Source organism: Vulpes vulpes, chromosome 9 (genome assembly GCF_048418805.1).
Source record: "Vulpes vulpes isolate BD-2025 chromosome 9, VulVul3, whole genome shotgun sequence".
Classification (NCBI taxonomy): Eukaryota; Metazoa; Chordata; class Mammalia; order Carnivora; family Canidae; genus Vulpes; species Vulpes vulpes.
In genome coordinates, this window is record NC_132788.1 from 67,512,018 (window position 1) to 67,537,923 (window position 25,906).

The 25,906-nt window shown below is 38.2% G+C and overlaps 1 protein-coding gene across 17 annotated transcripts in view; it reads right to left on the reverse strand.

The window, feature by feature from the left end:
• Positions 1 to 25,906, reverse strand: part of CNTN4 (contactin 4) — a 909,482-nt gene that overhangs the window by 12,506 nt on the left and 871,070 nt on the right. For 11 of the 17 annotated variants that reach the window (XR_011994334.1, XM_072720378.1, XM_025984647.2 and 8 more), the window contains 5 exons: positions 13,292 to 13,467; positions 8,903 to 9,023; positions 5,184 to 5,342; positions 2,464 to 2,613; positions 889 to 959 (listed from right to left, as the gene is read on the reverse strand). Coding sequence is in view for 16 of the 17 variants with exons in the window: in XM_072720378.1 (XP_072576479.1) it covers positions 889 to 959; positions 2,464 to 2,613; positions 5,184 to 5,342; positions 8,903 to 9,023; positions 13,292 to 13,467 (677 nt within the window). In the remaining variant the exon portion in view is untranslated. The remainder of the gene's footprint in view (positions 1 to 888; positions 960 to 2,463; positions 2,614 to 5,183; positions 5,343 to 8,902; positions 9,024 to 13,291; positions 13,468 to 25,906) is intronic. The other 6 variants (XM_025984656.2, XM_072720389.1, XM_072720388.1 and 3 more) reach the window with 1 other exon arrangement.

Here is a 25,906-nt window from a genome sequence, read left to right on the forward strand (position 1 = left end):
AGGCACTGAAGTAGGGTTAAACAAAGAAAGAAACAAAACCCAATGAAAATCTGCAGTGGAGAGCATGGCTTCTTGATGTGGGAGACCCAGCTCTGAAGTTCTCAAAAATGACTATGAAATTCACTGGATAGCCGATCTAGAAACCAAAAATGCAACATGTACCATCCAATATGAATTTTTTCCTAGTGCCAAACAGACAAAAGATCTCATTGAAGAAGACCATCTTGACTCAGGCAAGATCTTTCCCCTCAGAACTGAGGAGTTAAGCTGGAGGGGGTAATTTCTCTCACTGCTGGGGCTTTAGTTAAATAAGATTTTAACTTCAAGAACTACTGTCTGAAATCTTTCAAAAGCATTAAGAACCCTTTTTAAAACTCTAATCTCCTCTTTCAAAATCAACTTTTAATAAATTGGTGACTAACCTACCTCTAAGTTTTTTTTTTTTTTTTAAATACCTCATAGAAGAAGGCTCTAGAAGCAAAGCCAATTGCCAGGAAATTGTGCTGGCACACTGAATCTATTGCTGGCAGAGGTTTTAAATCAATTGGCTATGCATCAATTCAGGAAGAAATGAAAACTGGTTTTCTTTGAACTAGTCTTCATGTATATATGTATATGTATATATATATATATTTATGTTTTCTTGTGTTGTCTTCCATTTCATGATTGTTTTTTCTGTGATGAATCAAATTAAAACCTAATTCAACAATTGATGGGCAAGCACCATCTTTTCTTGCTACCCATTAGCTATGTGACAGGGAGTATTTGCACTCAAATTTTAGCTCTTAAAAACACAGTAGAAAACTTCTCAGATTTGTTTAACATAGAGGGAAAAAAATAAAATAGCCCAGACTAATATATGTTCCTTTTGTTCCATGATTCATTTACCTCCCAAGTTATAACCAGTTCAGATTTGCTGCCTCCACCACCACTGACGTTAGCTGGGGTCACTTCGGGGACTGTGCAGAAACAAAAAAAACAAGTCATGTCAGGTGGTAAAAGCAAATGAGGGGCAGGAAGGTTGTCTGGCTAAAGTGACTCACTTTAAACAAATATGCTGATAAACATATCTTTGTCTTTTGAGGTCAGAAACAGTGTGGTCATGGGGCCCAAAGCGTCGGCTTACAGAAGTGAAATGTAGCAAGGAAATTGCTATTAGTTACCTGATTCCCATTCAACAAGGTACACAAGGTATGTGACAAGTCTGCCCAATTGTTGAGCTCCATCCCTAGAGGCCGAAGTTCAGTGGTTTGAAAGGACTGAAGTTCTGGTTCTAATGCTTGGATAGGCGTTTATTAACCATGCGGTGGTACACAAAAGACAGGACAATACACACTCTGCCCGTGCAGAGTTTACAATCTTGTTGAAGGCAGAGAGCACATGCAGAACAATTACAGAGGAATGTTGACAATAAACAACAATACGGTGCAGACAGAATGAAGTGCGGTGGCGTTCTGAAGTAGCAGGCTGCTCAGAGTAGGGTTGGGCTAATGGCTTCTCGGAGGAAGGTGAGTTTTGAGCTGGGTGCTGAAGGAAGTGGTGGACATAGGTTGACCCCTGGCTCACTGTGCTTAACCTCTTTGATCCCCAGATTTCTCTGTAAAAGAGGGGAGATTATGCTAGCTTCCTTCTCAGGACTGCTGAGAGGAATCAATTAAATGACAGTTTTGGATGGGGAAAAAGAAAGCATGGGGATTAGCGACGTGATCATCATGTAAATGGAAAACTCCAGACAGAATTTAAAAATTGGTGACTGGGTGTGTTCCCTCGGTTAGAGATAATGAAATCAATCTAGAGGGTTTCTGTCCAAGAGTAGGGTCAGAGTTCCCTTCTGCTTAGGAACCTTCAACAAACATCGGGCCCTATTACAGCTGGGGACTCTATAGAGCCCCACACGTAATGTAGGCCTCCCACTGCACGAGAGAAGGAAATGTACAACTGACATAGGTGCAGGTTTTCTCTCCCTGTGCTCATGCAAGCTGTGAACACAGAGGGTCCTGCTAAATTGCTGACTGGGCTTGTATGAATTAGCAGGATGTTCTGAATTTTAGCTTCTGGGCATGGATGATACTCTAAGAAAATCTTACTGAACATTTCTGAAGAATTGATTCTTTGCGACGAGTGATTTCTGTGTGTTGATTTCATTTGAAATGTGGGTGTGCGTATTAAAAAAATAATTCCTGGTTGGAGAATCTTGGTGACAAATGAACCAACAAAGAAAGTGCTGGCGTTTGGAAGACGAAGCACACGGTGTCTCTCTTTGTACAAGGTGACCGAGGGAAGAGTGAGAACTGAACTAAGCTGAGCATCTACTGGCCTGATTTCTGATCATTATAACCATTCAAGGGGCAGGGGATGCTGATGCAGAGCTTCATTAGGGCTTAAAGTAGGAAGAATTCAAAGCCTTTTCCTGAGAAATAATAGCCACCAGCACAGACTCTCTGTGTCCTGGCTGGTACTCACGAGCCTCTTCTGTCCTCCTTTTCTCTGAGGGCCGGCTGGGTTCCCCAATCCCAATCACGTTGGCGGCAACTGTGCGAAATTCATACTCAACCCATGGGTTCAAACCCACAACGGTCGCTGTGAATGTCTTCCCATCAATCAGTTCTGGGACTGAAAGACATCAGAAGGTGGGGATGTTTTACAGGATTCCATGTTAAGCAGATAGGAACTTCCATCCATCACCATCACCATTACGGTGTGCAGGGCACTGTAGGTGGCCTGAGGTTAGTTGCACAACAGCTGTTACAGGGAAGCAATCCCAGAACTCCCTTTGCTAAACTAACAAGTTTCTAATCAGGTAATTAGGGTCTTCAAGGCCCCAAAGCACTTGACTGTAATCATTACTGCTATCACCTGATACATTTTTCAGCATTTATTGCACAGTGTTGGGCACACTGATTTTTTTTTTAAAGATTTTATTTATTCATGAGAGACACAGGGAGAGACAGAGGAAGAGACACAGCAGAGGGAGAAGCAGGCTCCATGCAGGGAGGCCAATGTGGGACTCAATCCTGGGTCTCCATGATCATGCTCGGGGCTGAAGGCTGCACTAAACTGCTGAGCCATCCAGGCTGCCCCACACTGATTAATTTTCACAACTATTCTATGAGTAAGTTAAAATTACTTTGTTTTTATTGATGAGGAAAATGGGCCTTATCAAGGTTAAGTTACTAACCCAAGATTGCACTGGATCTGCACCTTCGTCAGACTGTGTGGTCCAAGTTCTATAACTCATCATAATGAAGTTAACAATATTACAAATCTATACTACTACTGACAGTGAACTCTACTAACGTATCTCAAGAAATAATCTGAAAACATAAAAGGAAAGACCATGGAGAACACAAAAAAGAGAGTCAGAGAAGTAGAATTTGACAGTATCCACCCAGCAGCATTTGGAGAAGGGCTCCTTGCCAAGAGCACATGGCCCACTATTTGGTGCCATAAGCCAAGAAGCTGTGGACATTGCCTCTATGCTCACTGAACAACTTTTTAAACCAGTTATCATAAAGATTCTCCATGCAATGGGTGCCTACCTCTCCTCAGTCAGTAGAGCATGCAACTGTTGATCTCGGGGTTGTAAGTTCAAGCCCCATATTGGGCTAGAGCTTACTAAAAAAAAAAAAAAAAAACAAATAAAAATAAAGTAGCCCCATAGTGGGCTAGAGCTTACTAAAAAAAATAATAACAAATAAAAATAAAGTAAAAAAAATATTTCCTACATGGCCCAGAAGACTGAAAGGGAGATCAACTTTGACAAAGCTGAGGCCATCATACAGGTGACTAGGGTTCAGTGGCTGCCAGCCTCCCTAGGCCACAACTAACACAGTCCTAACTTCCAAAGGGAAAGAGTGTGGGGCTTTGGAGTCAGACCATCTGTATTCTAAACCCAAATCCATACTTAGTAGCCCAATGACCTAGGGCAAGTTACTTAATCTTTCCATGCCTTGGTTTCCCTACCATACAGTGAGGTTAATAACAATATCTATTCATAGTCCTGTTGAGAAAATCCAAAAAAAGGACTTAGCAGAACATATAGCACATAGTAAGGGCTCAGCAAATTCTAGTAATTTTCTAAAAAAGATTTTATTTATTCATTCATGAGAGACAGAGAGAGAGAGAGGCAGAGACATAGAGGGAGAAGCAGGCTTCCTGTGGGGAGCCCGATGTGGGACTCGATCTCAGGACCCTGGGATCACGACCCGAGTCAGAGACAGATGCTCAATCCCTTGAGCCACCCAGGTGTCCCTCCTTTCGTTCATTATATTTATGTAGTACTTCCTGTTTTTAAAAAAGTTTCACAATCGTTTCTCTTTGGGTCATAAACAATTCTTATCATGCCCATTTAACAGCCGAGGAAAACGCAGCTGTATAGCGATCTACCGAGTAGCAGAGTCAGGACTGCATGATCCCCCAACTTCCAGCTTTTTCCTATCTTTCCTTTCTAAGCACTCTTGTGACTCAGAAGAAAGTCAGAGATTGAACTAGAAACACAGAAACCCATTTCTGAGGTTGGATAAACTGATGTGAAAAACAAACGAGGTTGTTAAAATCAGTATGATTCACCTGAGTTGCGCAGAACTAGGCCTATCACTCCATGTATCTCTACCTCAAAACATCAAGGTATGGCCATCTCACATAGTTTTTAATATAACAAAATCTCATGCCTCTTCATTTCCAAACTCAACCATCTAAAAACAAAATGGATAGCAAGTCAAGAGGCTCCAGGCAGTCCTTAGTTATTGATTTCTTGAGAGCAGTAAATAAACTTTATAAAGGCTATGTAGACTAGTATAATTCTTTGCTTCTCAAAGTGTATTATCAGTAATACACAGATAATTTTAGGTAATATGCAGATTGATGCATTTTATTTTTACAACTAATGTGTTTTAATATATATGTTAAGAAAAAAATATAACCAACATACAGACCTAGCATTTCATAAGACATTATTGTTTAGGACAAGTTAAAAAAACAAACATATGTTGAGATAAAGAAAACTATTAAAGAAATGATAGTACCATTGACTGAGGCTTAGGAAATACTGCCATAATGTATCATTCATAGCTGTATCTGAATGGGAATCTAGCGGCCCTTGGTTTCTACCACAGTGCTTTGTCCATTATGCTGACTTTCAGAAGCCCCTGTGAGACACTACCCGCAGGCATCCAATATGGTACCTGTATTGACTGCTTGCCAGCCCACGGAGAACGGAGTCCTGGCTTGAATAACATACATGGTGATGGGGCTGTGGTTGTCAGGTCCGGGTCTCCAGGAGAGCTGAGCGGTAGTATCTGTAATTTCATCTATGGTCACAGCCTCTGGGGGTCCTGGAGGGCCTGTGAAAGAGCAAGACCCTCAGAAATGGAGCAGTGTGTTCACATGTCCAAGCAAGTGATTGCTTTATTGAATGCAATGCTGATCCATTCAACCATTTATTCACCCATTCACAGATTCATCATTTGTCAATTCCTTTTTGGATACCTATTGGGTGCCCAGAATTATTCTAGGTTTTGAAACTACAGAGATGAATGAGACATGGACTCTTCTTTCTAGGGGCTCTCTATGTAATTAGAAAAAAATAATAGGTAAACAAAGCATTAAAATAGAATATTGGTTCCAAATGCTAGGAGAGAATATTGGGGAGTCACAAAAGCCCACCTTCACCATATTTACAGGTTTCTGGTATAAGTCAGGCAGTGTTATCTATGGATAGAAAAGGGATAAATGGAGATGAAAGCCTTTTAGAAATGGTCATTTCTACCATTTAGAATGTGGATTTGATCAGAACTGGCATGAGAACATTGGTGGTCACAATGCTGCTCCATACATTCCTGCTACACGGTAATTACCAACCTCATGCCTGCCCCATGTCATATGCAAACACACACTTGTACACAAGGGAGCTTCTGTGAAAATGGCCAGTGCTCAAGAGTCACAGGATTGTCGCTTCTCCAACTTCAACTTCAGAACTAGGCTGGAGTCTAAAGACCCTCATTTGCAGTTTCTATAAGTCATACCTGTATTTTTCTACTTTCTGATGTTCACTGTTTCTGCCCATGTGTTTAAATCATTGAAATGAGAGGAAATCAGTTTTAAATGAAGGCTTGGAAATCATAGAGGATGGAAAGCAGTAGGTTAACAACACAGAAAGACAACCCAAGCAAAGCCCCAAAGCTGTCTTAGATTCCAACAGGAAAAGCTCTTACCAGGCAGTTAAATGCACTTGCAGCAAACCACAACTGACCATTTCAGGAGGGAAGGTGGTTGGTGAAGGAGACATGATGACAAACTTCATGTCCCTGAGACAGGAATAAGGAGATAGTCCTAGGAGGACTTTGCTGAGTCCCACATAGTAGGCAAGTGTACTGCTATGTACTACTGGGCCATGTTGCTGGTCAGGGAAGAAAGAGACATCTAGCAGACTGGTGAAAAGTTAATTGTAATTTCCTAAAGTAAGACTTTGTTCTGAGATTCACTCCTGTACCCTTCATAGGATGCCCTAAATTTCTCTTTCTTTTTTTAAAAATCATTTTTATATACCCACAGGTGAAACTAAATTTATCTTCTCCCTCCTACTCCTGAATGAAAGGTCTGGAAATCTGTATGCTGAAATTGATTAATTTTCCATGGTGACATTTCAGCATGCCAGTCTAATGCCACCTGGATAGAGCCGAGGCAAACTTTAGTCTTTGCAACCCCGATTAATCAGATAAAGTCTAGAAGACTGCATCATCTTCTTTTTTCTCACTAGCTTTCTCACCCTAGATTCCCACCCCCAATCCTCATTTTAATGGATGCTCTTTCAATGGTCTTTAAAATCAAAGTACAAGTAGAAAAATGTTCCCCTCCAAACTCCTCAATGAATTATATAGATAGGAAGTATCTGAGCCCACTGTTAGCAGCCAAGTAAAGGAAAATGAAGGAGTGGTATGAATTTGGCCACTGGAGGTAAAATGCTGCTTTCAAAACTTTGTTTGCTCTGCATGCTCCTGCCAGCCACCACACCAGTGTATAGATATGACCTCACAGAATGTTTACCAACTTTGTCTTGGGGAAGTTGGGTCCCTCTTTCAAAATGAGATAACGAGCCAATATTTGTCCTCTAAACAAAATGTTCACATGGTCAGGGCTCACAGATGTTTTTGTCAAGGCAATAGAAGAGAGAATGTTGGTGTGAGACCAGTGCCTCTGTTTCTCTCCCACGAAGGGCCTTTCCATCTGCCATTAGCACGCTATTGACTAAATAAAGTAGAGATCAAGGAAGCTGGAGCCAACACTCAAAGCTTTACCAGTTTCCAATACAAAAATCTCTAACAGGGCAGTGAAATACATTTCTGTGTCCTCTCTGTAATATGCAGAAAAGCTGCAAGGGCAGAGTCAGAGGAAATAAAACGAAAGATTATGGTTTAAAATGGCATATTAATTTATTGGCCTTATTAACTGATTATACTAGATTTTCTTTTAGACAGAGTTTGCAAATTCCTCTTGGTATTTAATGTTATTTTCTGTGAAATGAAGTATACAATATCATTTAAGAACTTCAAGTATTACTGATTTAAATATTTATTAGTCTAATTTATTGGTGTTTAAACTGCTGATCCGAACATTATCCTAATTAAATAGAGGATAAATTTTCAGCAACAGAATTCTTTTGTCCCCAGGGGGAGAACAGACCAGCTCTCATGTATTTTAAAATGGAAATAAACATGTTTCCTTAAGTTATTCAATGGGTAGCTCAACCCAGGTTGAACGTTTTTTTTTTTTCTCTTATCTGGCTCTTATCTGTACTATTACTGAAAGGTTTTTGTAGGCAATTTAAAGGGAAATGAAAGCAGATGGAAAAACTATTTTTCTTTAACTTCTCTTGACAATGAGTTTAAGTTGCTAACTCCCACACATCTCCTCCTTCAGGTTATGCCTAGAGGGCACAGCAACACTTACGTTGCTTCCAATAATACCTTGTTCTCCCTGAACTCAGATTCACCCTGCCTCCATACCTAATTTCCCTTGGAGTTCTGTATTCTTGCACTCAAGGTTCTGCTGGCTGAAGACTCCTAGACACCAATGGTTAGGGTTCAGATGAAGGAGGCGCTAGCCAAGAGATTATTTTGATGTTCTGATTTGGCTTCACTTTAACACTCAGAAAAGCCCCAAGCATACATCAGTTTGATTCTGGTACATACACTGGTCCCTGAAGGTTTTAATTTCAATAGAAAAATAGTTGTTCAAACTCCATTTACTGTTGCTTTATAAATTGACTTCATGGGGCTCAGCCAGGGCCTCGGTAGCCATTAGGTTGAAGTTAGACCATGTTGGTAGGACTCAAGAAAAATCTCACAAATGTCAGTCTGTACATCAACTGCCAGATTATTTACTACCTCCTAGGCAGTCAGGAAGTGTTTCCCTCTAAAGCCATATTTTAAGAACTGGACAGAACTATTAACTTTAGGGAAAAAAGGGAACTGGGAAAAACTGGTGATTTTTCTGAAGCCACCGTTCTATCAGTACCCTAAATCACTAATTTGGCTTAGCCCAGATGAAACATCAAAAGGCACAGTTTGATCCTTCTTTAAACTATTTGCTTTTGTTAATCCAAAATTATTCTAGAAGGTCATATCAACTCCAGTAGCCATAAATCCAGGCACTCGGGGCACTCACAGCACTTACAGGAGTTATTTTCAGTACAGAGTAACCGGATTTGCTCTGCACTTTCTGGTGATCCCCCCTATGAGAAACAGATACATACAGAACTTCTGTAGGCCGCTAACCACTGTTTACAATGTTCAGCTTCTATATGACTTTCTTCCATAATTCTGAACGGGTGGCGTTTTTAGAAATCTGTGCAGGAGTAGATATCACAAACGTCTTTCAAGAACAGAAACCAAAATTCCCATACCTCTTACAATCAGGTCTGCAGCAGCAGACAGCTTGTCTACACTTGTTTGGACCATGCAGACGTATTTCCCAGCATGCTTCAGTTGGATGTTTCGGATCATCAAATCACCAGCTGAATCCTGCTGATAAAGTAGGGGAAAGTGGCTACAATTACTTTTTAATGAGCTCTAAATATCATTATCACATGAAGGACACTGTGACTAATGGATTTATTTTATACTGGCTGATGAAAACATTAGTGATGCAAGCCATGGCCTATTAAAAATATGTGAGCCTGCTTGTGAGATAAGAACACCAACATTTTCAGAACACACCTTGGACAAGACCTCAGGTGTCTGGCTTCCCTGGGTCTCTGGAGCAGTTTGCCACCCATATCGGAAGCACTTAAAGTTACTCAAGGCGGCTTTTGATCTAGTCCTGTGGGTTTCGTCAGATATGCCCTTGGCTTGCAGCATTCTCTGGGATTCCAATTCTTTGGAATTCTATATTTGGAAAGGGGGGGCAAGCCTACATTTGGAGGCATCTGCATTTTACTGTGCAACTCTCTCTTACAGCAGCATTTTGCTTGCTCCCAGGTTTGAATTAAGAGTATGAGGACCACACTCTCCAAGGAAATCTAGTATCACCTAGTGTGGAATGCTGCTTATTTGTTTTTGAAATGCCAAATGCAAGTTTGATTAGCAGATGAACAGAACTGCTTATATCCCAGTATGGATTTCTATGTGCCCTAGAAATATTTCTATACATTTACCAGTGTGGGACTTTTAGTAAATATGAGAAGATGCCTCCATAGGTTATCACGAAGGTAGCATTTTAACTGAAGAACATGGCTACACCTTGAGTTTGGTTTCATAGCTCTGTTAATCAAAAGCTTGGGGAACAGGTGGCTTGCATATGAGTGCTCCCTAGAGGTCAGATTCAGGAAGCTATGCTTACATCTCACCCCACAATGGATGAAAAGACAACATGGGTTATTTTGGCCCTGTTGCTATCCTTCCAAATGACAATGTTGGATAATGCTTAATAGTATTTAAATATTGGAGCCATATATTACAGCTAAATACTCACATGTTCTATGAGGTAGGTGTTCTTGTTATCCTTACTTTAGAGGTGAAGAAAACTCAAGCACAAAGAGGTTATGTGACTTGCCTAATATATGGCACAGTCAGGATGTGAACCGACATGGTCAGGCCATTCTACTATCTGGAAAGACCTTATTCTCAATCTAAATTAATGTGTACTTAATTCCCTTTGTATTAGAGCAACGTATCACAAATCTGTTCAGGACAACAGAAAGCCCAGAACTGCCAATAGTTGTAAATAAGTTCAGAAGAGAGGCTCAAGTATTTAGTGAAGGGAGAGCTGATGTTTAGGTACTCTATTGTCTTGGGCTGATCCCTGCTGTGCGATTTCATGTAAGTCTCTGGGTTTTAGTTTACTGACCTGTGAAAGGATGCATTGCCCACTGGGTGAGGTTGTGAGAATCAAATGAGACTGTTTGTGTATGTGAAATCCTGAAAACTGGGAAGCATGGAGTAAATTTAAATTGGTATTATTGATGACCATAAGCGGACATGTCAAAGATTAAATCTAACTCAAAGAAAGCTGTGACTTTTTTTTTTTTTTTTTTTTTTTTTTTACCTGAAAGCTGTTTTATTTATAACACTTGGGTTCTTATTCAGATTCTATTTACTAATCAAGTCTTACAATTGCTCAGTAAAATAGGATAATAATTGCTACCCTATTCCTCATGCTTTCTGTGAGGATTAAAGAGCTGATAGACACCAAAGGGTTTGATAAATGATTAGGTGCTTTGCCAATATTAAGGCATCATCATCATCATTAATACTTCTTTACCTAAGACATTTCATGTGGCTAGGACTCCTGAGTATAGATTTAAACAACAACAAAATGCTTCTCAAGGGGGTATGTGCAGGGAAGGTGGAAAGCCATATTTGTTTTAAAGAAATGTGTACACTGTGTTAATAATCCACTTTAATCACCAAGGGCTTAAAGTTAGAAGAAACTAGTTGTGGCCTGGAAATTTCGGAATACAGTAACATATGAACAGAATGTGTTGTCTTCATTTACAGATTTTGACCAGAGCTGTGTTTTTTAAAGTAAAACTGAAAATAAAGAATAAAAAAAAAAGTCAAGATTAAGAGTCTCACAGAAGGAGACCACAATAACTTTCTCGTTTCCTCTGAAGTCATCCAGATCAAACAGTTTACTGAGATCTACATTTGTGTTCCTACCAAAGCAAATAAAGCAGCACCAGCTTATTTTTCCCTGCTGTGCTTTGTTATGTTCCTGACAGAGGACTGGGAGGCTGTCAGAGGACAATGAAATAACAGCTTTTCCAAAAACTGCAAAAGGTTGACTCTACCAAGCATCACCACCATGCTGACCAGGAAGGAGAAACTGTGAAATGGCTTAGCTTCAGAATTCCTTCCTTACCTCTTCTCCTGTCAAATCCTATCTCCATAGACATTAAAGATCCTTACTTCTCACAATCTGTAGTGCTGTGCTGAATTTTGTACTTCTTAGCAATAATTGATTGGTGTTAGCAAGAGTTTCACAGAAGAGACAAGCTTTTCTCACATGAGAGGCTAGTGAGAGTGATTCCACAGATAGAGCTCTCTACAAAAGGTGGTCATTAGTGCTTGACTCCATTAGGGTTGTCTCCACCTGTGCCTTGGCCCTGGCTGGTATGCAGCCAGTCCAGCATAAAGTCCACATCTGTCTGACTGGCAGGGCATCTATTTTGATCGGCCAGGCAGCTGTTCTAATTGGTTGGTACCTGTGCCATTCTGGGAGATAATATTTTTAATATCTCTCTTGGCCAAGACATTGGTCTTAGCATGAAAACTAATATTCTGCTTAATCTATGAAGGTTTTCTCAATTTATACTTTCCTGTTATTAAAATCAATGTTACTCTTCCTTCAATTAATTCAACTATTAAAATTTATCAAGTACTTCTTTGGTGAAGGCATTGGGCTATGCAGTTTTCTAGACCTGAAGGTATTTAATATCTTTAATGCCCTTGTGAAATTAATATCTCTCCCACTTGGTTATTAAGCTGAATCATATCAAAGAAGTCCAGAATGCTTAATACTGCCAATTTCATCCAGCCTTTCTCAACCAGGATTCTAAGAGAAAAATCCCTCGTGACCTAAGGCATCTACTGATGTAATAAACTAATCTCTCTCCTATGTAACTAAAATATTACCAGTTGTATATGATCTTTGGGAAAGCTGAGAAAATGCTCAAATCATTCTTGATGTTCTGTGAGAGACATCATTTGAGAAAGGTAGCAAGAACAGGACTAGTATTATAGTTGAGTGGAAAACAGGTCCTCAACATATCATATAGCTTATCTTATAAGCTTTAGCCCACTTACTCTCAACACAAGGGGGAGGGGAGGCAAAATGAAGTGGGAAAATTAGATTTCTATGGCAGAGGGGTAGGGAGGGCTTTTCAAACCACAGTCTCATTTTTATTTTCTGCTGTTTTTTAGCTGGAGAATGGTAGCTAGAGTGAATCTTTATTACTAATGGGAATGTACCCATCGGGCACTGAGGTGGGCACTTGATGGGATGAGCACTGGGTGTTACTCTATATGTTGGCAAATTGAACACCAATAAAAAATAAACTTTTAAAAATAAAAAAAAACTAATGGGAATGTAGAACTGTGCTAGTGAAAAAAAATTTTTTTGAGAACAATTGTGATAGATACAAATTGTTTCCAGATTTAGCTTCATCTTGCTGTGTATTCAATGGTAATATGTATTTTTATGGAAAGGAAGGCATTATGAAACTTCAAACATTTGAATTCAAAATTACCTGGAGATAATAAATACCCTGAAGAGACTTTCAGATTCAAGAAGAGAGCCCTAATGTCACAATGATGAGACTTCTAAGAGAGCCAGGGGAAGTTTAATCAGCAGCTTAAAAAACACATGAGTCAGTTGTCCTTAAGATACTTTCTTAATCAGGTGCTATGAAATATGGTGCTGCATGGGGCACAGAACCTGGGATCTGAAGTTTAAAGCTGAGTTTCACAGTCGAGGGCTATGAGGCCAAGGCAAGCCACACATTTCCCCTTGAACTTCAGTTTCCTCATTCATACATAGTTCGGAATAACTAGTCTATAGTATTGTTGTGAAGATGAAGAGGACCGCCATCTAGGGTTCCTCACTAAGTGGGGCCACACGGATCAGGCAAAAAGGAGCAGTAATTAACCAAGAGTTTCAAAAATAAGGTATCAAAACAAGATTATCAAGAATAACCTTATATTTCTTTTCAAGTTAATCTAAACAAGCTGAGCCACTTTGGAGAAGTCCAGTTGCATACTGAATTTCCTACAGATAGTTTGATGTTGATACTTACCCCTCCGACTCTTTCAAAGTGGTCCCCATCTTTGTCAAAATCTATCAGGTGTCCATTAAATGACCAAGTAAACACGATGTCTAGCGAGTGATCATGTGTTACCTGGCATGGGAGAACAATACTTTCTCCAACAGTGACATCCATGCTGGAAGGGGGTACCATCACCCTTGTTGGATCTGTAGGATGTAAACAAAGGCAAACCAACAACAAAGCTGTGAGCTCATCTGGAAATAAAATGTGGACTCCAAGAGCAGGATGAAATACTAAGTAGTTTTGCTTTATTTTTTCTTAGACTGTGACCAGTAAACCTCAGTCATCTGGGATGCTGAGATTCAGGTCAGGAGGTCATTTTTAATATGAAAAGATGAAAACACTCATTATATGAACCTTCACAGAGCAACAAAACTCAGCTGGGGAGCACTGAGGTTAGATCTCTGAAGACTCTCACGGAAGAACCTACTTCTGGCAGCCTGCTCAGAAATTGCCTCTTTAAAAAGGTTTTCGGATCTCCCCAGTGTCACTAGAAAGCAGTAATTCCGTTGAACACAAACAAGAGAAATCCATGTTAATTTGAAGTTTGTTTGGCTGCTCCCTCCCCATTATAAAAGCGATAAATGTTTAGTATGGGAAATTTAGGTAATTCAAGGAAGTTAAGAGACCAAAAAGCCAATACAAAACAAAACAAATCCTACTTACTCCTGTACTGTCCAGATAAAACATCTTTTTCATTTTGGTATAATTTCCCTCCATCTTTTGGGTTTATAGTCCTTTTTGGTTGTTTTTGTTTTACCTTTTGGTAAACATGACACACATATGATTTTCCTCTTTTTTCTAATTAATACAGTATAGGTTTATATCTTTATATATAATATATATTTTTTTATATATTTTTATAATCTGCATAATTTACTATTAAGTTTATGGTCTCAACCATCTTGAAACTAAGATATTTTTAGCAAATTATATTATAAAAATATAATATAAAATGCTGTAATGAATTCATTGACAACATTATATATATTTGTATATGTATATTACATCTTTAAAATAAGTACTAATTCGCTTTAATGTGTCCCTAGAGGAGAAGACTCCTGTTAAACAAGTCAGGAGGCTGGCGTCCCAGAAGCAGACAAGCGTTGCCAAGAAAAAAAGGATGGAAAAAAAAAGAGGAGGCAGTGAGACCTGGGCTTAAAGACAAGAGTCCTATGGAAAAGGCCAAACCCACACTCAAACCTAAAAAGCCAGGATCCAAGAAATGAGGAGCCAGGAATGGCCTGGCTGCAGTGACCAACTGAGGGAGAGCTTGCTAGCTCAGCAGCCAAGAGTGGCCTTCCTGGCTATGACCCCAGGTCTCCCCCCCCACCCCCCAGCCTCTCTCCACCTGAGTCTGAATGGGATGGAGCTGCTGAGGGCAATACAAGAGGCCCTCGCCCCAACTCTCAAGTGTTCAGCAGGACCTGGAGCTCCACCCTCAGGGCTATAATAAAGTTTGCTTTGCCAGGAAAAAAAAAAAGTCCACCCTTTACATTATGATTTTAACTGGAAATGAAATGAGCTTGTTTAGCTGAGACAGTATATAAACTCCAATACTCCATTCATATGACAGTGATCTTTTGTTTGCTGCAACATGATTTCATAAATGTTGTCAGAGTACAATGTTGAAAAGCAATTTGAGTTAAATAAAGGTCACATAAGTACATAAAGAATGAAATTCTGAATTCAGCCATATTCCAGAAATTTCTCTGCACTACACCAAATCAAACAAAACCAAAAAAACAAACCATAAAAAAGAAGACAAATAAAAAGCAAATAAAACAATGCAAGAACATTGATTAATACCCTTCTATATTCACAGGATTGTATTTCAGGCTGTGAGGTATATAAATATTTATTAAGTGTATCTCCTCGATTAAAATCTTAGCTGGAAATTTTGAAATGACGTCTCACAGGACAGGTTTGCTGGTCTTACTTTCCAAAAATGCATACAAAAACCTCCTCTTTATTTATTTTTTTTTTTTCAAAAACCTCCTCTTTAAAGAAAGTATTTATAAGAGTTTTTCTGCCCTTTTATCCAACCATGGAAAGCCAACATCTCAAGTCACTGGAAAAGGAAAGTCTGTGTCCATAAACAGATTATTAGGTTGGAGTGAAATACACTTTTGCCATTTTCCAAAAAGGGGAAAATATCATAAATGGATTGGTGTGCTTTCAGTCACTGCCATATGAGTGATATATGTCCATGAAGTGGGAAGGTAAAAACAGGTATTGCCAACTAAGAGATAATGGGAGGAAAAATCCTGTATTTTAAAACCTGAGGCTTTTATAAGTCACATCATCACAATTTGCTCTAATGATTAACTGACCTGCAGGTATATATACAGATTGAGTTTGTTTTTTTTTTTAAAGGAGGGGAAAATAATGAGAGCAAAATACCTTAGAATAATTCTCACTTTTATTTATTTTTATTTTTTTATATTTATTTATTTATTCATGAGTGACACACAGAGGCAGAGACATAGGCAGACAGAGAAGCAGGCTCCCTGCAGGGAGCCCAATGTGGGACTTGATCCTGGACTCAGGGATCAGGCCCTGAGTGAAAGGCAGATGCTCAATTGCTGAGCCATCCAGGCATCCCTAATTCTCACTTTTAAATTTAAATTTTCCTCATCTATAAATGAAGACTGGAACAAATAATTCCTGGCCCAAATCATATGTGTATGATTTTTATTTGGCAAGATGTTGTCTAATTCTCCTTTAACTAGCTGTGTCTACTGATTTTATAATTTAGATTCTTATTGTGGAGAACATTCATTTGTTGATTTATCCACCAAGCATACAGTGTGTATTGTACAGATGACAGTGTCTTGGTACCAAAAGAGATAGAAAAGAGAATGAAGTAATAAAAACATTCATAATAACTAGCTGAGCTCCTTACATTCCAGACCCTGTGTTAAAACTTTACACATATTATTTCATTTATTCTTAACAAATAGATATTATTATCATCTCTACTTAACAGATGAATGAAATTGAGGCCTTAGAGTGTTTAAAAGGAACTATCTGTGGTGCTGAGCTGTGTCCTTTCATTTGGCTGAAAACATGATTTCCATTCACAAATCATCCAGAGAACAAATCTAAGGGCATGATATGGCAATTTGTACTCTTGCTTATACATATATATGTATATATAGAACATACATATATATGTGTGTGTGTGTGTGTGTATATATATATATATAGTTAACTTAAGATTATAAGTGCAGAAGAAATTCAGAGAAAGTGGTAGGGTGAAGATAGGTTTCAGAAGGCTTCACTGAAAGTAATGAAGTTACTGCCTTAACAAGGTAAAAAGTAGCAATGACTTTATGCACAAAATGCTGCTCTAGCTATAAGCTGACACATCACACTTCTGAGAGCAGAGTCAAATGTCCAGGTTCAAGTACTTAAAAATGTCTTGGCTTTCTATCTCCTGACAATTTCTGGATGAGCAGCACAGAGTTGGCACATATTCCAAAGCCTAGGGTCATCTGCAAGTCTGGCTCACATTTTTAATTGACATTTGTTTCCTGAAGAAATATTCATTCCTTTATGCACGTATATGGATTGGGGACAGATTTTGTTATTAGTGAACTCAGTTGCCTGTTAACCAAGGACGAGAGAAGTTCCTTAAATCAAAGATTATGCTGGTACAGTCTGTGCTGATGGCTGCTAATTCATTAACTTAGCACTTGTCACCGATTCATGTTTTGAGCCCTAAAGTAGCAAGAATCAATGCAAAGTGAGTCATGCGGTATACACACACAAGAGATGTCTCCTTGGGACTAGAGAAGATTAAACTAAAGAGGTTGAGACCTCATTATCTACTTGGTTTTCTCAAGTCGGATGCCTGTTCAGTACTCCTGTTTTCTGTGTTGTGAATTCTGATGCTTTTTACTTGATTAATTTCCCTAAATTTGAATACAAACGCGGTACACAAATAAACAGATGGCTTCTTCAAAACAAAACTGTCTCCCCTCCTTGGGTTTTAATTCATCAAGATGAGGAAGAATCTGTATTTACGACTTCTGTTCTGAAGAGTCACTCCAGCTATTGTTCTGTGCACAGAACTCTCAAAGGCAATTAGGACTTGAGATGTGAATTGATGTTTGGATTTGGATGTGATTACATACCAACCATAAATATGACCAGCAACGCCCCTAAACTTCTCTGCTTGTGGTTGGTTCATCCTGCAGAGAAGGATAAATTCAGAACTCCAGAGGATTGATGCTTACAATATATATATTTACCAAGTATTTAACCCTCCTAGAATTGAAAAACAAACAAACAACAACCACCAAAAAAAAAATCATGTTCTACTTTGTTTTCTATATTAAATAGAGGACAGAAAGTACAGCAAGTGCTTCGTTCTCAAGAGCATGGCAACCACGAGAGAGAGACAATTATTAACAACTCTGTTAATGATTAGTTCAACAATTTAATGCATATATTATGATACTTATTATCCAAATCATATTATATTCTGACTTTCACTGTTGGTGGAAAAGCTTTCTGATCAAAGGGCTTTTATTACCCGCAAAAACAGGTACTTGTGGGCTCACAGGGCAAGAATTTCATTTTGATTTTGCTTGCCCTATACAATACCAATCCTTCACTTCAGCTGGTAAATACTTTCATTCACAATGCCAAGATACTCACACAGTGACTACGAGGAAAGTACTTAATGTGTGTTTCATTCTTCTTCATTTACAGAAGGTATATATCTCCTTTTGTTAGTGATTTTCTTTACTGCAATGGTTCTGATGATGTTTTTTAGTCAGGTTGTGTCTTCTTTTTTATATTAATTTTTATAGATGGAACTTTAAGAATGGGATTCTTCAAAAGGAGGAGCTACTCAAAGAGCTGAGAGCTCATCGGAAATGACACAAGGGAGAATGGCCAGAGAACTATTTTTAATACTAGTTAAATGCCACAACATAGATGATGGGTTAATTTTTCACAATAACCTGTAGGTAGTACCCTAACGGTTGAATTTCCACCCTCTAGTAGTTGGTCCCATTCCTTGAATAAAAATAAAACGGTGTTGGATGAACTATATTTATCCATTCTCCATAAAACACACATAAAAGGAATACCCTAAACAGGAGATGAAAATGAAAATTCATAATGATTTCGAGCTGGACCAATTCTTTCATTTAGGATGAAATGTAATAGGGATAAAGGCAAAAGGCTACACTTAAAAAAATGAGCTACAAAGGCATAGGCTAGAAGAAGACTGGATTGGTAGCTCACATGGAAAATACTTAGACATTTCAGTGTCAGCAGGGTTTGTGAAGTTGCCCCCAAAAGCTCATGCAACCTTTAGTTGCACATATAGTGTATGGTATTCCATCTTAGTGAGGTAAAAATCCCATTGTATTTTGCATTAATGAGCCCATAGGTTGCTAAGAACATCTTTTGGATTTGCTGGCAGATTAGTGCACCTAGGGTAGTGAAGCACATAATAAATCTATAACAGCTAAAATAACTGAAAATGTTTGACATGAGAAAGAGAAATTACAGGAGACATGAGAGTGGTCCTCAAAAATGTGAAGGGTTTATAGGCAGAAGATGAATTAAACTTACTTTGTGTCTCCTAAATGTATAAGGTATGAAGAGGTATATTTTGGTTCTGTATCAGAGAGAACTCCCCAATAATTTGACCCTCTCAGTGGGGAAATGGGCTGCCTCAGGAAGACTGTAGATCACAATTTTTAAAAGTATTCAAGCAGAGGTTGGCTCCATTAGAAGAGGTATGTCCGGTCACATGGAAGGCAACCCAGGCTGGATAATGCCTATTTTCCCTCTAGAGAGTGATGCTTGCCTGACTGCCCTACTCACCCGTGATCTTTTCCTTTAGCAAAGCTTGTTCTATTCAACATTCAGCTTGAGCATTGTCAAGGACTATCATATTTACATATATCCAGTTTCTCCCCTACAATCAGGTTCCTGGGAATCTGGGACCACATCTTATACTTTTATCATTCCTGGTGCCAGCTCTGTACCTACTCATGAAAGGTGGTTAAGGATAAGCTGTTGACAATCTGTGAATTATGGTATTGGTTAATGATAGAAATAAGCCCTGCACCTTAAAGTGCTCTAGACTTGGAAGGTATTGTGTTGTATTTCTTATTATTTACCCAGTAAAACACAAAAAGGGAGTCACCTGTGGGTTCACTCACTGTTAAACCCTGGCCCTTCTTCTGTGTTCATTACTGACTTTTGCCTCTAGGGCCACATGTAAGATTTTTTCTTGATTTAAAAGAGCACTTTATTTTTTCTTAAGATTTTATTTATTTATTCACAAGGGACACACACACACACACACACACACACACACACACACACACAGAGGTAGAGACATAGGCAGAGGGAGGAGAAGCAGGCCTCATGCAGGGAGCCCAATGCAGAACTCGATCCCGGGATTCTGGATCACACCCTGAGCTGAAGGCAGACACTCAACCACTGGACATCAACCAGGTGTCCAGCACTTTATTTTAAAAATAAGTTATATTTGGGGATTCCTGGGTGGCTCAGCGGTTTAGTGCCTGCCCTTGGCCCAGGGCGCAATCCTGGAGTCCCGGGATTGAGTCCCACTTGCGACGGGCTCCCGGCATGGAGCCTGCTTCTCCCTCCTCCTGTGACTCTGCCTCTCTTTCTCTCTATGTGTATCATAAATAAATAAATAAATCTTTTAAAAAAAGTTATATTTGAATAATTTCAAACTTATAGAAAAGTTGCCAGTAACATACAAAGAATTCTTTCACCTTCACACAGACCCCTCCATTGTTAATATTTTACTACATTTGCTTCTTTCTTTTTCTTTTTTACATATAATGATGATATATAATAAACAAACATGATATTATCTATATTATATAATATTTACTTATTATAATTAGCCTTTTCCTGTCCTTTTGAGAGCAACTACAGACATGAGGTCTCATCACCCTTAAACATTTCAGCATGTATTTATGCAAAAAAAGACATAAGACACTAGAACACAACTCTCCAAGTAAGGAAATCAACCCTGGTACATGATCACTTTGCAATTCAGGTCCCATTCAAAATTTGTTAACTTTCTCAGTCTTGTCTCTTTATACTTCAGTCCAGGAACTTACCCAGGAATGTATGCTGAATTATTTGTCATGCTTCTTTAGACTCCATCAAGTTAGAGCATTTCTTTAGTCTTTCCCTACCTTTTAAATCTTTGACAGTTTAAAAGAGAAGAGGCCTTACATATAGGATGACTCTCAACCTGGATTTATCTGATGTTTCCTCATGACCTGATCTAGATTGTGCATTCTCAGCAAGAATAGGAATAAGAATAAGAATAACACTGAAATGTAGCATATCTCTAAGTGCATTGGATCAGGAGTTATGTGATGTTATGTGGTGTGAACTCATCTTCACACTGATCATTTTAACCCTGATCACCTGGCCAACTTGGTGTCTGCCTGATTTCTTTACCTCATATTGAATATTTTCTCCCTTATAATTGATTAAAATTTTGTGGGGAGGTATCCTGAAATTATACCAGTTTTCTGCACTCATCAAACCTCTATCCACCAGACTTAGGATCCATTAAATACTCTCGCCTGAAGCAACCACCTCTATGATGACTGATGAATGACAAGTCTGTTTCCATCATTCCTTCTACATGTATTGGATGACATTTTCCTTTAAGGAAAAACATTTCTCTCTCATTCATTCATTCATTCATTCATCTATTTATTCTTGGCTTCCTATTTTGATTCAGGGGTTGTAATACATTACTAGTGTTTATTTATTTTGATGCTCAAATAGTCCCCATTTTGGCCAGAGGGAATCCTTTTAAGCTGGTTCCTATGTCCTTGTGACATTTTGCTCATTTGTTGAATGGCTCCTTATTGTCTGGCCCAGTAAGATGCTCCAGGCTCATCTTAGACTTTGCTGTAGTCCTGTAATCACAATTTCCGCAGGGAAGACTGGTTCTTTTTAGTGGAGGATGGGTTTGAGAAATCAAGATGTGGACACCATGTGGTTATTGATTCTAGGCCCCCTTAGCCAGAGTCAAGTGTGTGCACATACGTATGTGTAATACACACACATCTATAGCTATTTCTAGATCTTATCCTCTAAACATTCACTCATTTCAACTCAATACCAAAAAACAAATAATCTAATTAAAAAATGGGCAGAAGAGATATACAGACATTTCTTCAAAGAAGACATCTAGATGGCCAATAGGCATATGACAAGATGTTCAACATCACTCATCATCAGGGAAATGGTACTCAAAACTACAATGAGTTATCACTTCACACCTGTCAGAATGGCTAAAAACAGCAACACAAGAAACAACAAGTATTGGTGAGGATGTGGTGAAAAAGGAACCCTAAAGTGTTGCTGGTGGGAATGCAAACTGGGACAGCTACTATTTAAAAAAATGGTATAGAAGTTCCTCAAAAAATTAAAAAGAAAAATAACTTGCAAATGAATGTGAAAAGAAAACCAGGGTAGCAATATTCATATCAAAAAGAGACTATAACAAGAGACAAAGAAGGACACTATGTAATCATTAAGGGGATAATCCAACAAGAAGATATAACAATTGTAAACATTATGTACCAACATGGGAAAACCCAAATATAAAGGGAATAAAGGGAATAACTGATTGTAATAAAATAATAGGAGGGGACTTTAATGCCCCATGCACATCAATGGAGAGTTGATATAAACAGAAAATCAACAAGGAAACAGTGGCTTTGAATGACACATTGTACCAGATGGATTTAACAACTATATTCAGAGCATTCCATCCTAAAATAGCTGAATACACATTTTTTTTCAAGTGCACATGGAATATTCTCCAGAATAGATCACATATTAGGCCACAAAACAAGTCTTAATAAATTCAAAAAGATCAAAGTTATTCCACACATCTTTTCTAACCACAATGCTATGAAACTAAAAATCAACCATAGGAAAAAATCTGGAAAGAGTACAAATACCTGGAGGTTAAATAACATGCTACTAAACAATGAATGGGTCACAAGAAATAAAATAATAAATAAAAAATTACAGAGAGACAAAAGAAAATGAAACCACAATGGTCCAAAATCCTTGGGATGTAGTAAAAGCTGTTCTAAGAGGGAAGTTTATAGCAATAGAAGCCTACCTCAAGAACCAAAAAAATCTCAAACAACCTAAATTTACATCTGAAGAAACTAGAAAAAGAAAAAGAAAATGAAACCCAAAACCAGTAGAAGGAAGGGAATAAAAAAGATCAGAGCAGAAATAAATGACATAGACACACACAAAAAAAGCAACAGAACAGATTAAAGAAACCAGGAGCTGGTACTTTGAAAAGATCAACAAAATTGATAAATCTTTAGCCAGACTCATAAAAAAGAGGGGGAGGAAATCATATAAACAGAATAAGAAGTGAAAGAGCTGAAGTAACAGCCAACACACAGAAACAAAAAGGATTATAAGGGAATGTTACGAGAAATTACATGCCATCAAATTGGAGAACCTAGAAACATATAACTTTCCAAAATGGAATCAGAAAGAAATAGAAAATTTGAATGGACCAATTACCAACAATGAAATTGAATCAGTATCAAAAAAAGTTCCAGGGTGCCTGGGTGGCTCAGTCAGTTAAGTGTCTGCCTTTGGCTCAGGTCATGATCTCAGGGGCCTGGGATCAAGCCCCAGCATTGGGCTCCCTGCTGGTGGGGTGCCTGCTTCTGCCTCTGCCCCTCCCTGTGCTCTGCTCTCTGTCAAATAAATAAAATCTTAAAAAAATAAATAAAAACTTCCAACAAACAAAAGTTTAGGACCAGATGTCTTCACAGGTGCATTCTACCAAACATTTAAAGAAGAGTTAATATCTATTCTTCTCAAACCATTCCAAAAAGTAGAAATGGAAGAAAAACTTTATTTTTTTAATTTTTTTTAATTTTTATTTATTTATGATAGTCATAGAGAGAGAGAGAGAGGCAGAGACATAGGCAGAGGGAGAAGCAGGCTCCATACACCGGGAGCCTGATGTGGGATTCGATCCCGGGTCTCCAGGATCGCGCCCTGGGCCAAAGGCAAGCGCCAAACCACTGCGCCACCCAGGGATCCCCTTAAAAATTCATTCCACAAGGCCTGTGTTACCCTGATACCAAAACCAGATAAAGACACTACACACACACACACACACACACACACACGCACACACAAAGAACTACAGGTCACTATCTCTGATGAACATAAATGTGAAAATCCTCAGCAAAACACTAGCAAATTAGATTCAACAATACATTAAAAAAAATCATTCACACAATCGACTGGGATTTATTCAAGGGATGCAAGGGTGCTTTAATATTCACAAGTCAATCAATATGATACATCACATCAATAAGAGAAAGAAGTGGGGCACCTACATAAGTCAGCCAGGTAGGCATCTACTTTTGGCTCAGGTCATGATCTCCAGGTCCTGGGATCAAGCCCCATATGGGGCTTCCTGCTCAGAGTCTGCTTCTTACTCTCTCTCTTCCCCTCTCCATTACTCATTCTCTATCTCTCTCTCAAATGAACAAATAAAAATCTTAAAAACAAATAAAAGGATGGAAGATAAAGACCATATGATCATTTCAACAGATGCAGAAAAAGCATTCGACATAGCACTACGTCCATTCACGATAAAAACCCTCAAGAAAGTAGGTTTAGAGGGAACATATTCAACATAATAAAGGCCCTATATGAAAAACTCACAGCCAACATCATACTCAATGGTGAAAAACTAAGTGCTTTCCCTCAAGATCAGGAATAAGAAGAATGTTCACTCTCACCACTTTCACTCAACATAGTACTGGAAGTCATAGCCACAGCAATCAGATAATCAAAAGGAATAAAGGGCATCAAACTTTGTAGGGAAAAAAATAGAACTTTGACTATTTGCAGATGACATGATACTACTATATATCCCAAACCCTTAAGACTCCACCAAAAAACTACTGGAACACGTAAATAAACTCAGTAAATTTGCAGAATATAAAAATCAATGCACAGAAGTTCATTGCATTTCTATACATTAATAATGAAGCAAGAGAAACTGAAAAAGCAAGCTCATGGACAACTGCACCAAAAATAACAAAATATCTAGGAATAAATCTCACCAAGAAGGTGAACAACCTGTACTCTGAAAACAACATTAATTACAGAAATTGAAGATGACACAAATGGAAGGATATACCATGTTCATGGACTAGAAGAATAATTATTGTTAAAATGTCCATAGTACCCAAAGTAATTTATAGTTTAATGCAATCCTTATCAAAATACTAACAGTATTTCTCACAGAACTACAAGCAATCTTAATTTGTATGGAACTGTCAAAGACTGTGGAGGGCCAAAACAATCTTGAAAAGGAAATACAAAGCTAGAGGTATCAGTTCCAGATTTGAAGTTATATTACAAAGCTGTAATAATGAAAACAGTATGATACTAGCACAAAAATAGACATATATATCAACAGAACAGGATAGAAAGCCCAGAAATAAACCCTTGATTATAAGGTCAATTAATCTTTGACAAAAGAGTCAAGAATACATAATGGGGAGCCTCTTTAACAAATGGTGTTGGGAAAACTATACAGCTACATGCAAAAGAAAGAAACTGGACCAGTTTCTTAAACCATATACAAAAAAATAATTTCCAAGTGAATTAAAGACATAAATATGAGACCTAAAACCATAAAAATCCTAGAAGAGAGCAAAGGCATTCATTTCTTTCACATATGCTGTAACAACATTTTCCTAGATATGTCTCCTGAGGCAAGGGAAATAAAAGCAAAACTAAGCTATGAGGACTACATCAAAATAAAAAAGCTTCTGCACAATGAAGGAAACAACAAAACAAAAAGGCAACCTACTGAATGGGAGAAGATATTTGCAAATGACATATGTGATAAAGGGGTAGTACTCAAAATATAAAAAGAACTTATCAAACTCAACACCCAAAAAAACAAATAACCCAGCTAAACTAATGAGCAGAAGTCATAAATAGACACTTTTCCGAAGAAGACATCCAGACAGCCAACAGACACATGAAAAGATGCTCAACATCACTCATCATCAGGGAAATGCAAATCAAAACTACAAGGAGATATCACCTCACACCTGTCAGAATGGCTAAAATCAATATGAGAAACAACACATGTTGATGAGAATGTAGAGAAAAAGGAACCCTAGTGTATTGTTCGTGGGGATGCAAACTGGTGCAGCCACCATGGAAAACAGTATGTAGGTTCCTCAAAGAGTTAAAAATTGAACTACCCTATGATTCAACAATCACACTATTGGGTTTTTACTAAGAAAATACAACAACAGTAATTCAAAGGGATACATGCACCCCTATATTTACTGCAGCATTATTTATTATAGCCAAATTATGTAAGCGCCCAAGTATCCACTGACAGATAAATGGATAAAGAAAATGCATGTGTATGTATATATACATACATATACATATATATATATATGTATAATAGATTATTATTTAGCCATAAAAAAGAATGAAAGTTCTCATTTTGTAACAACATGGATG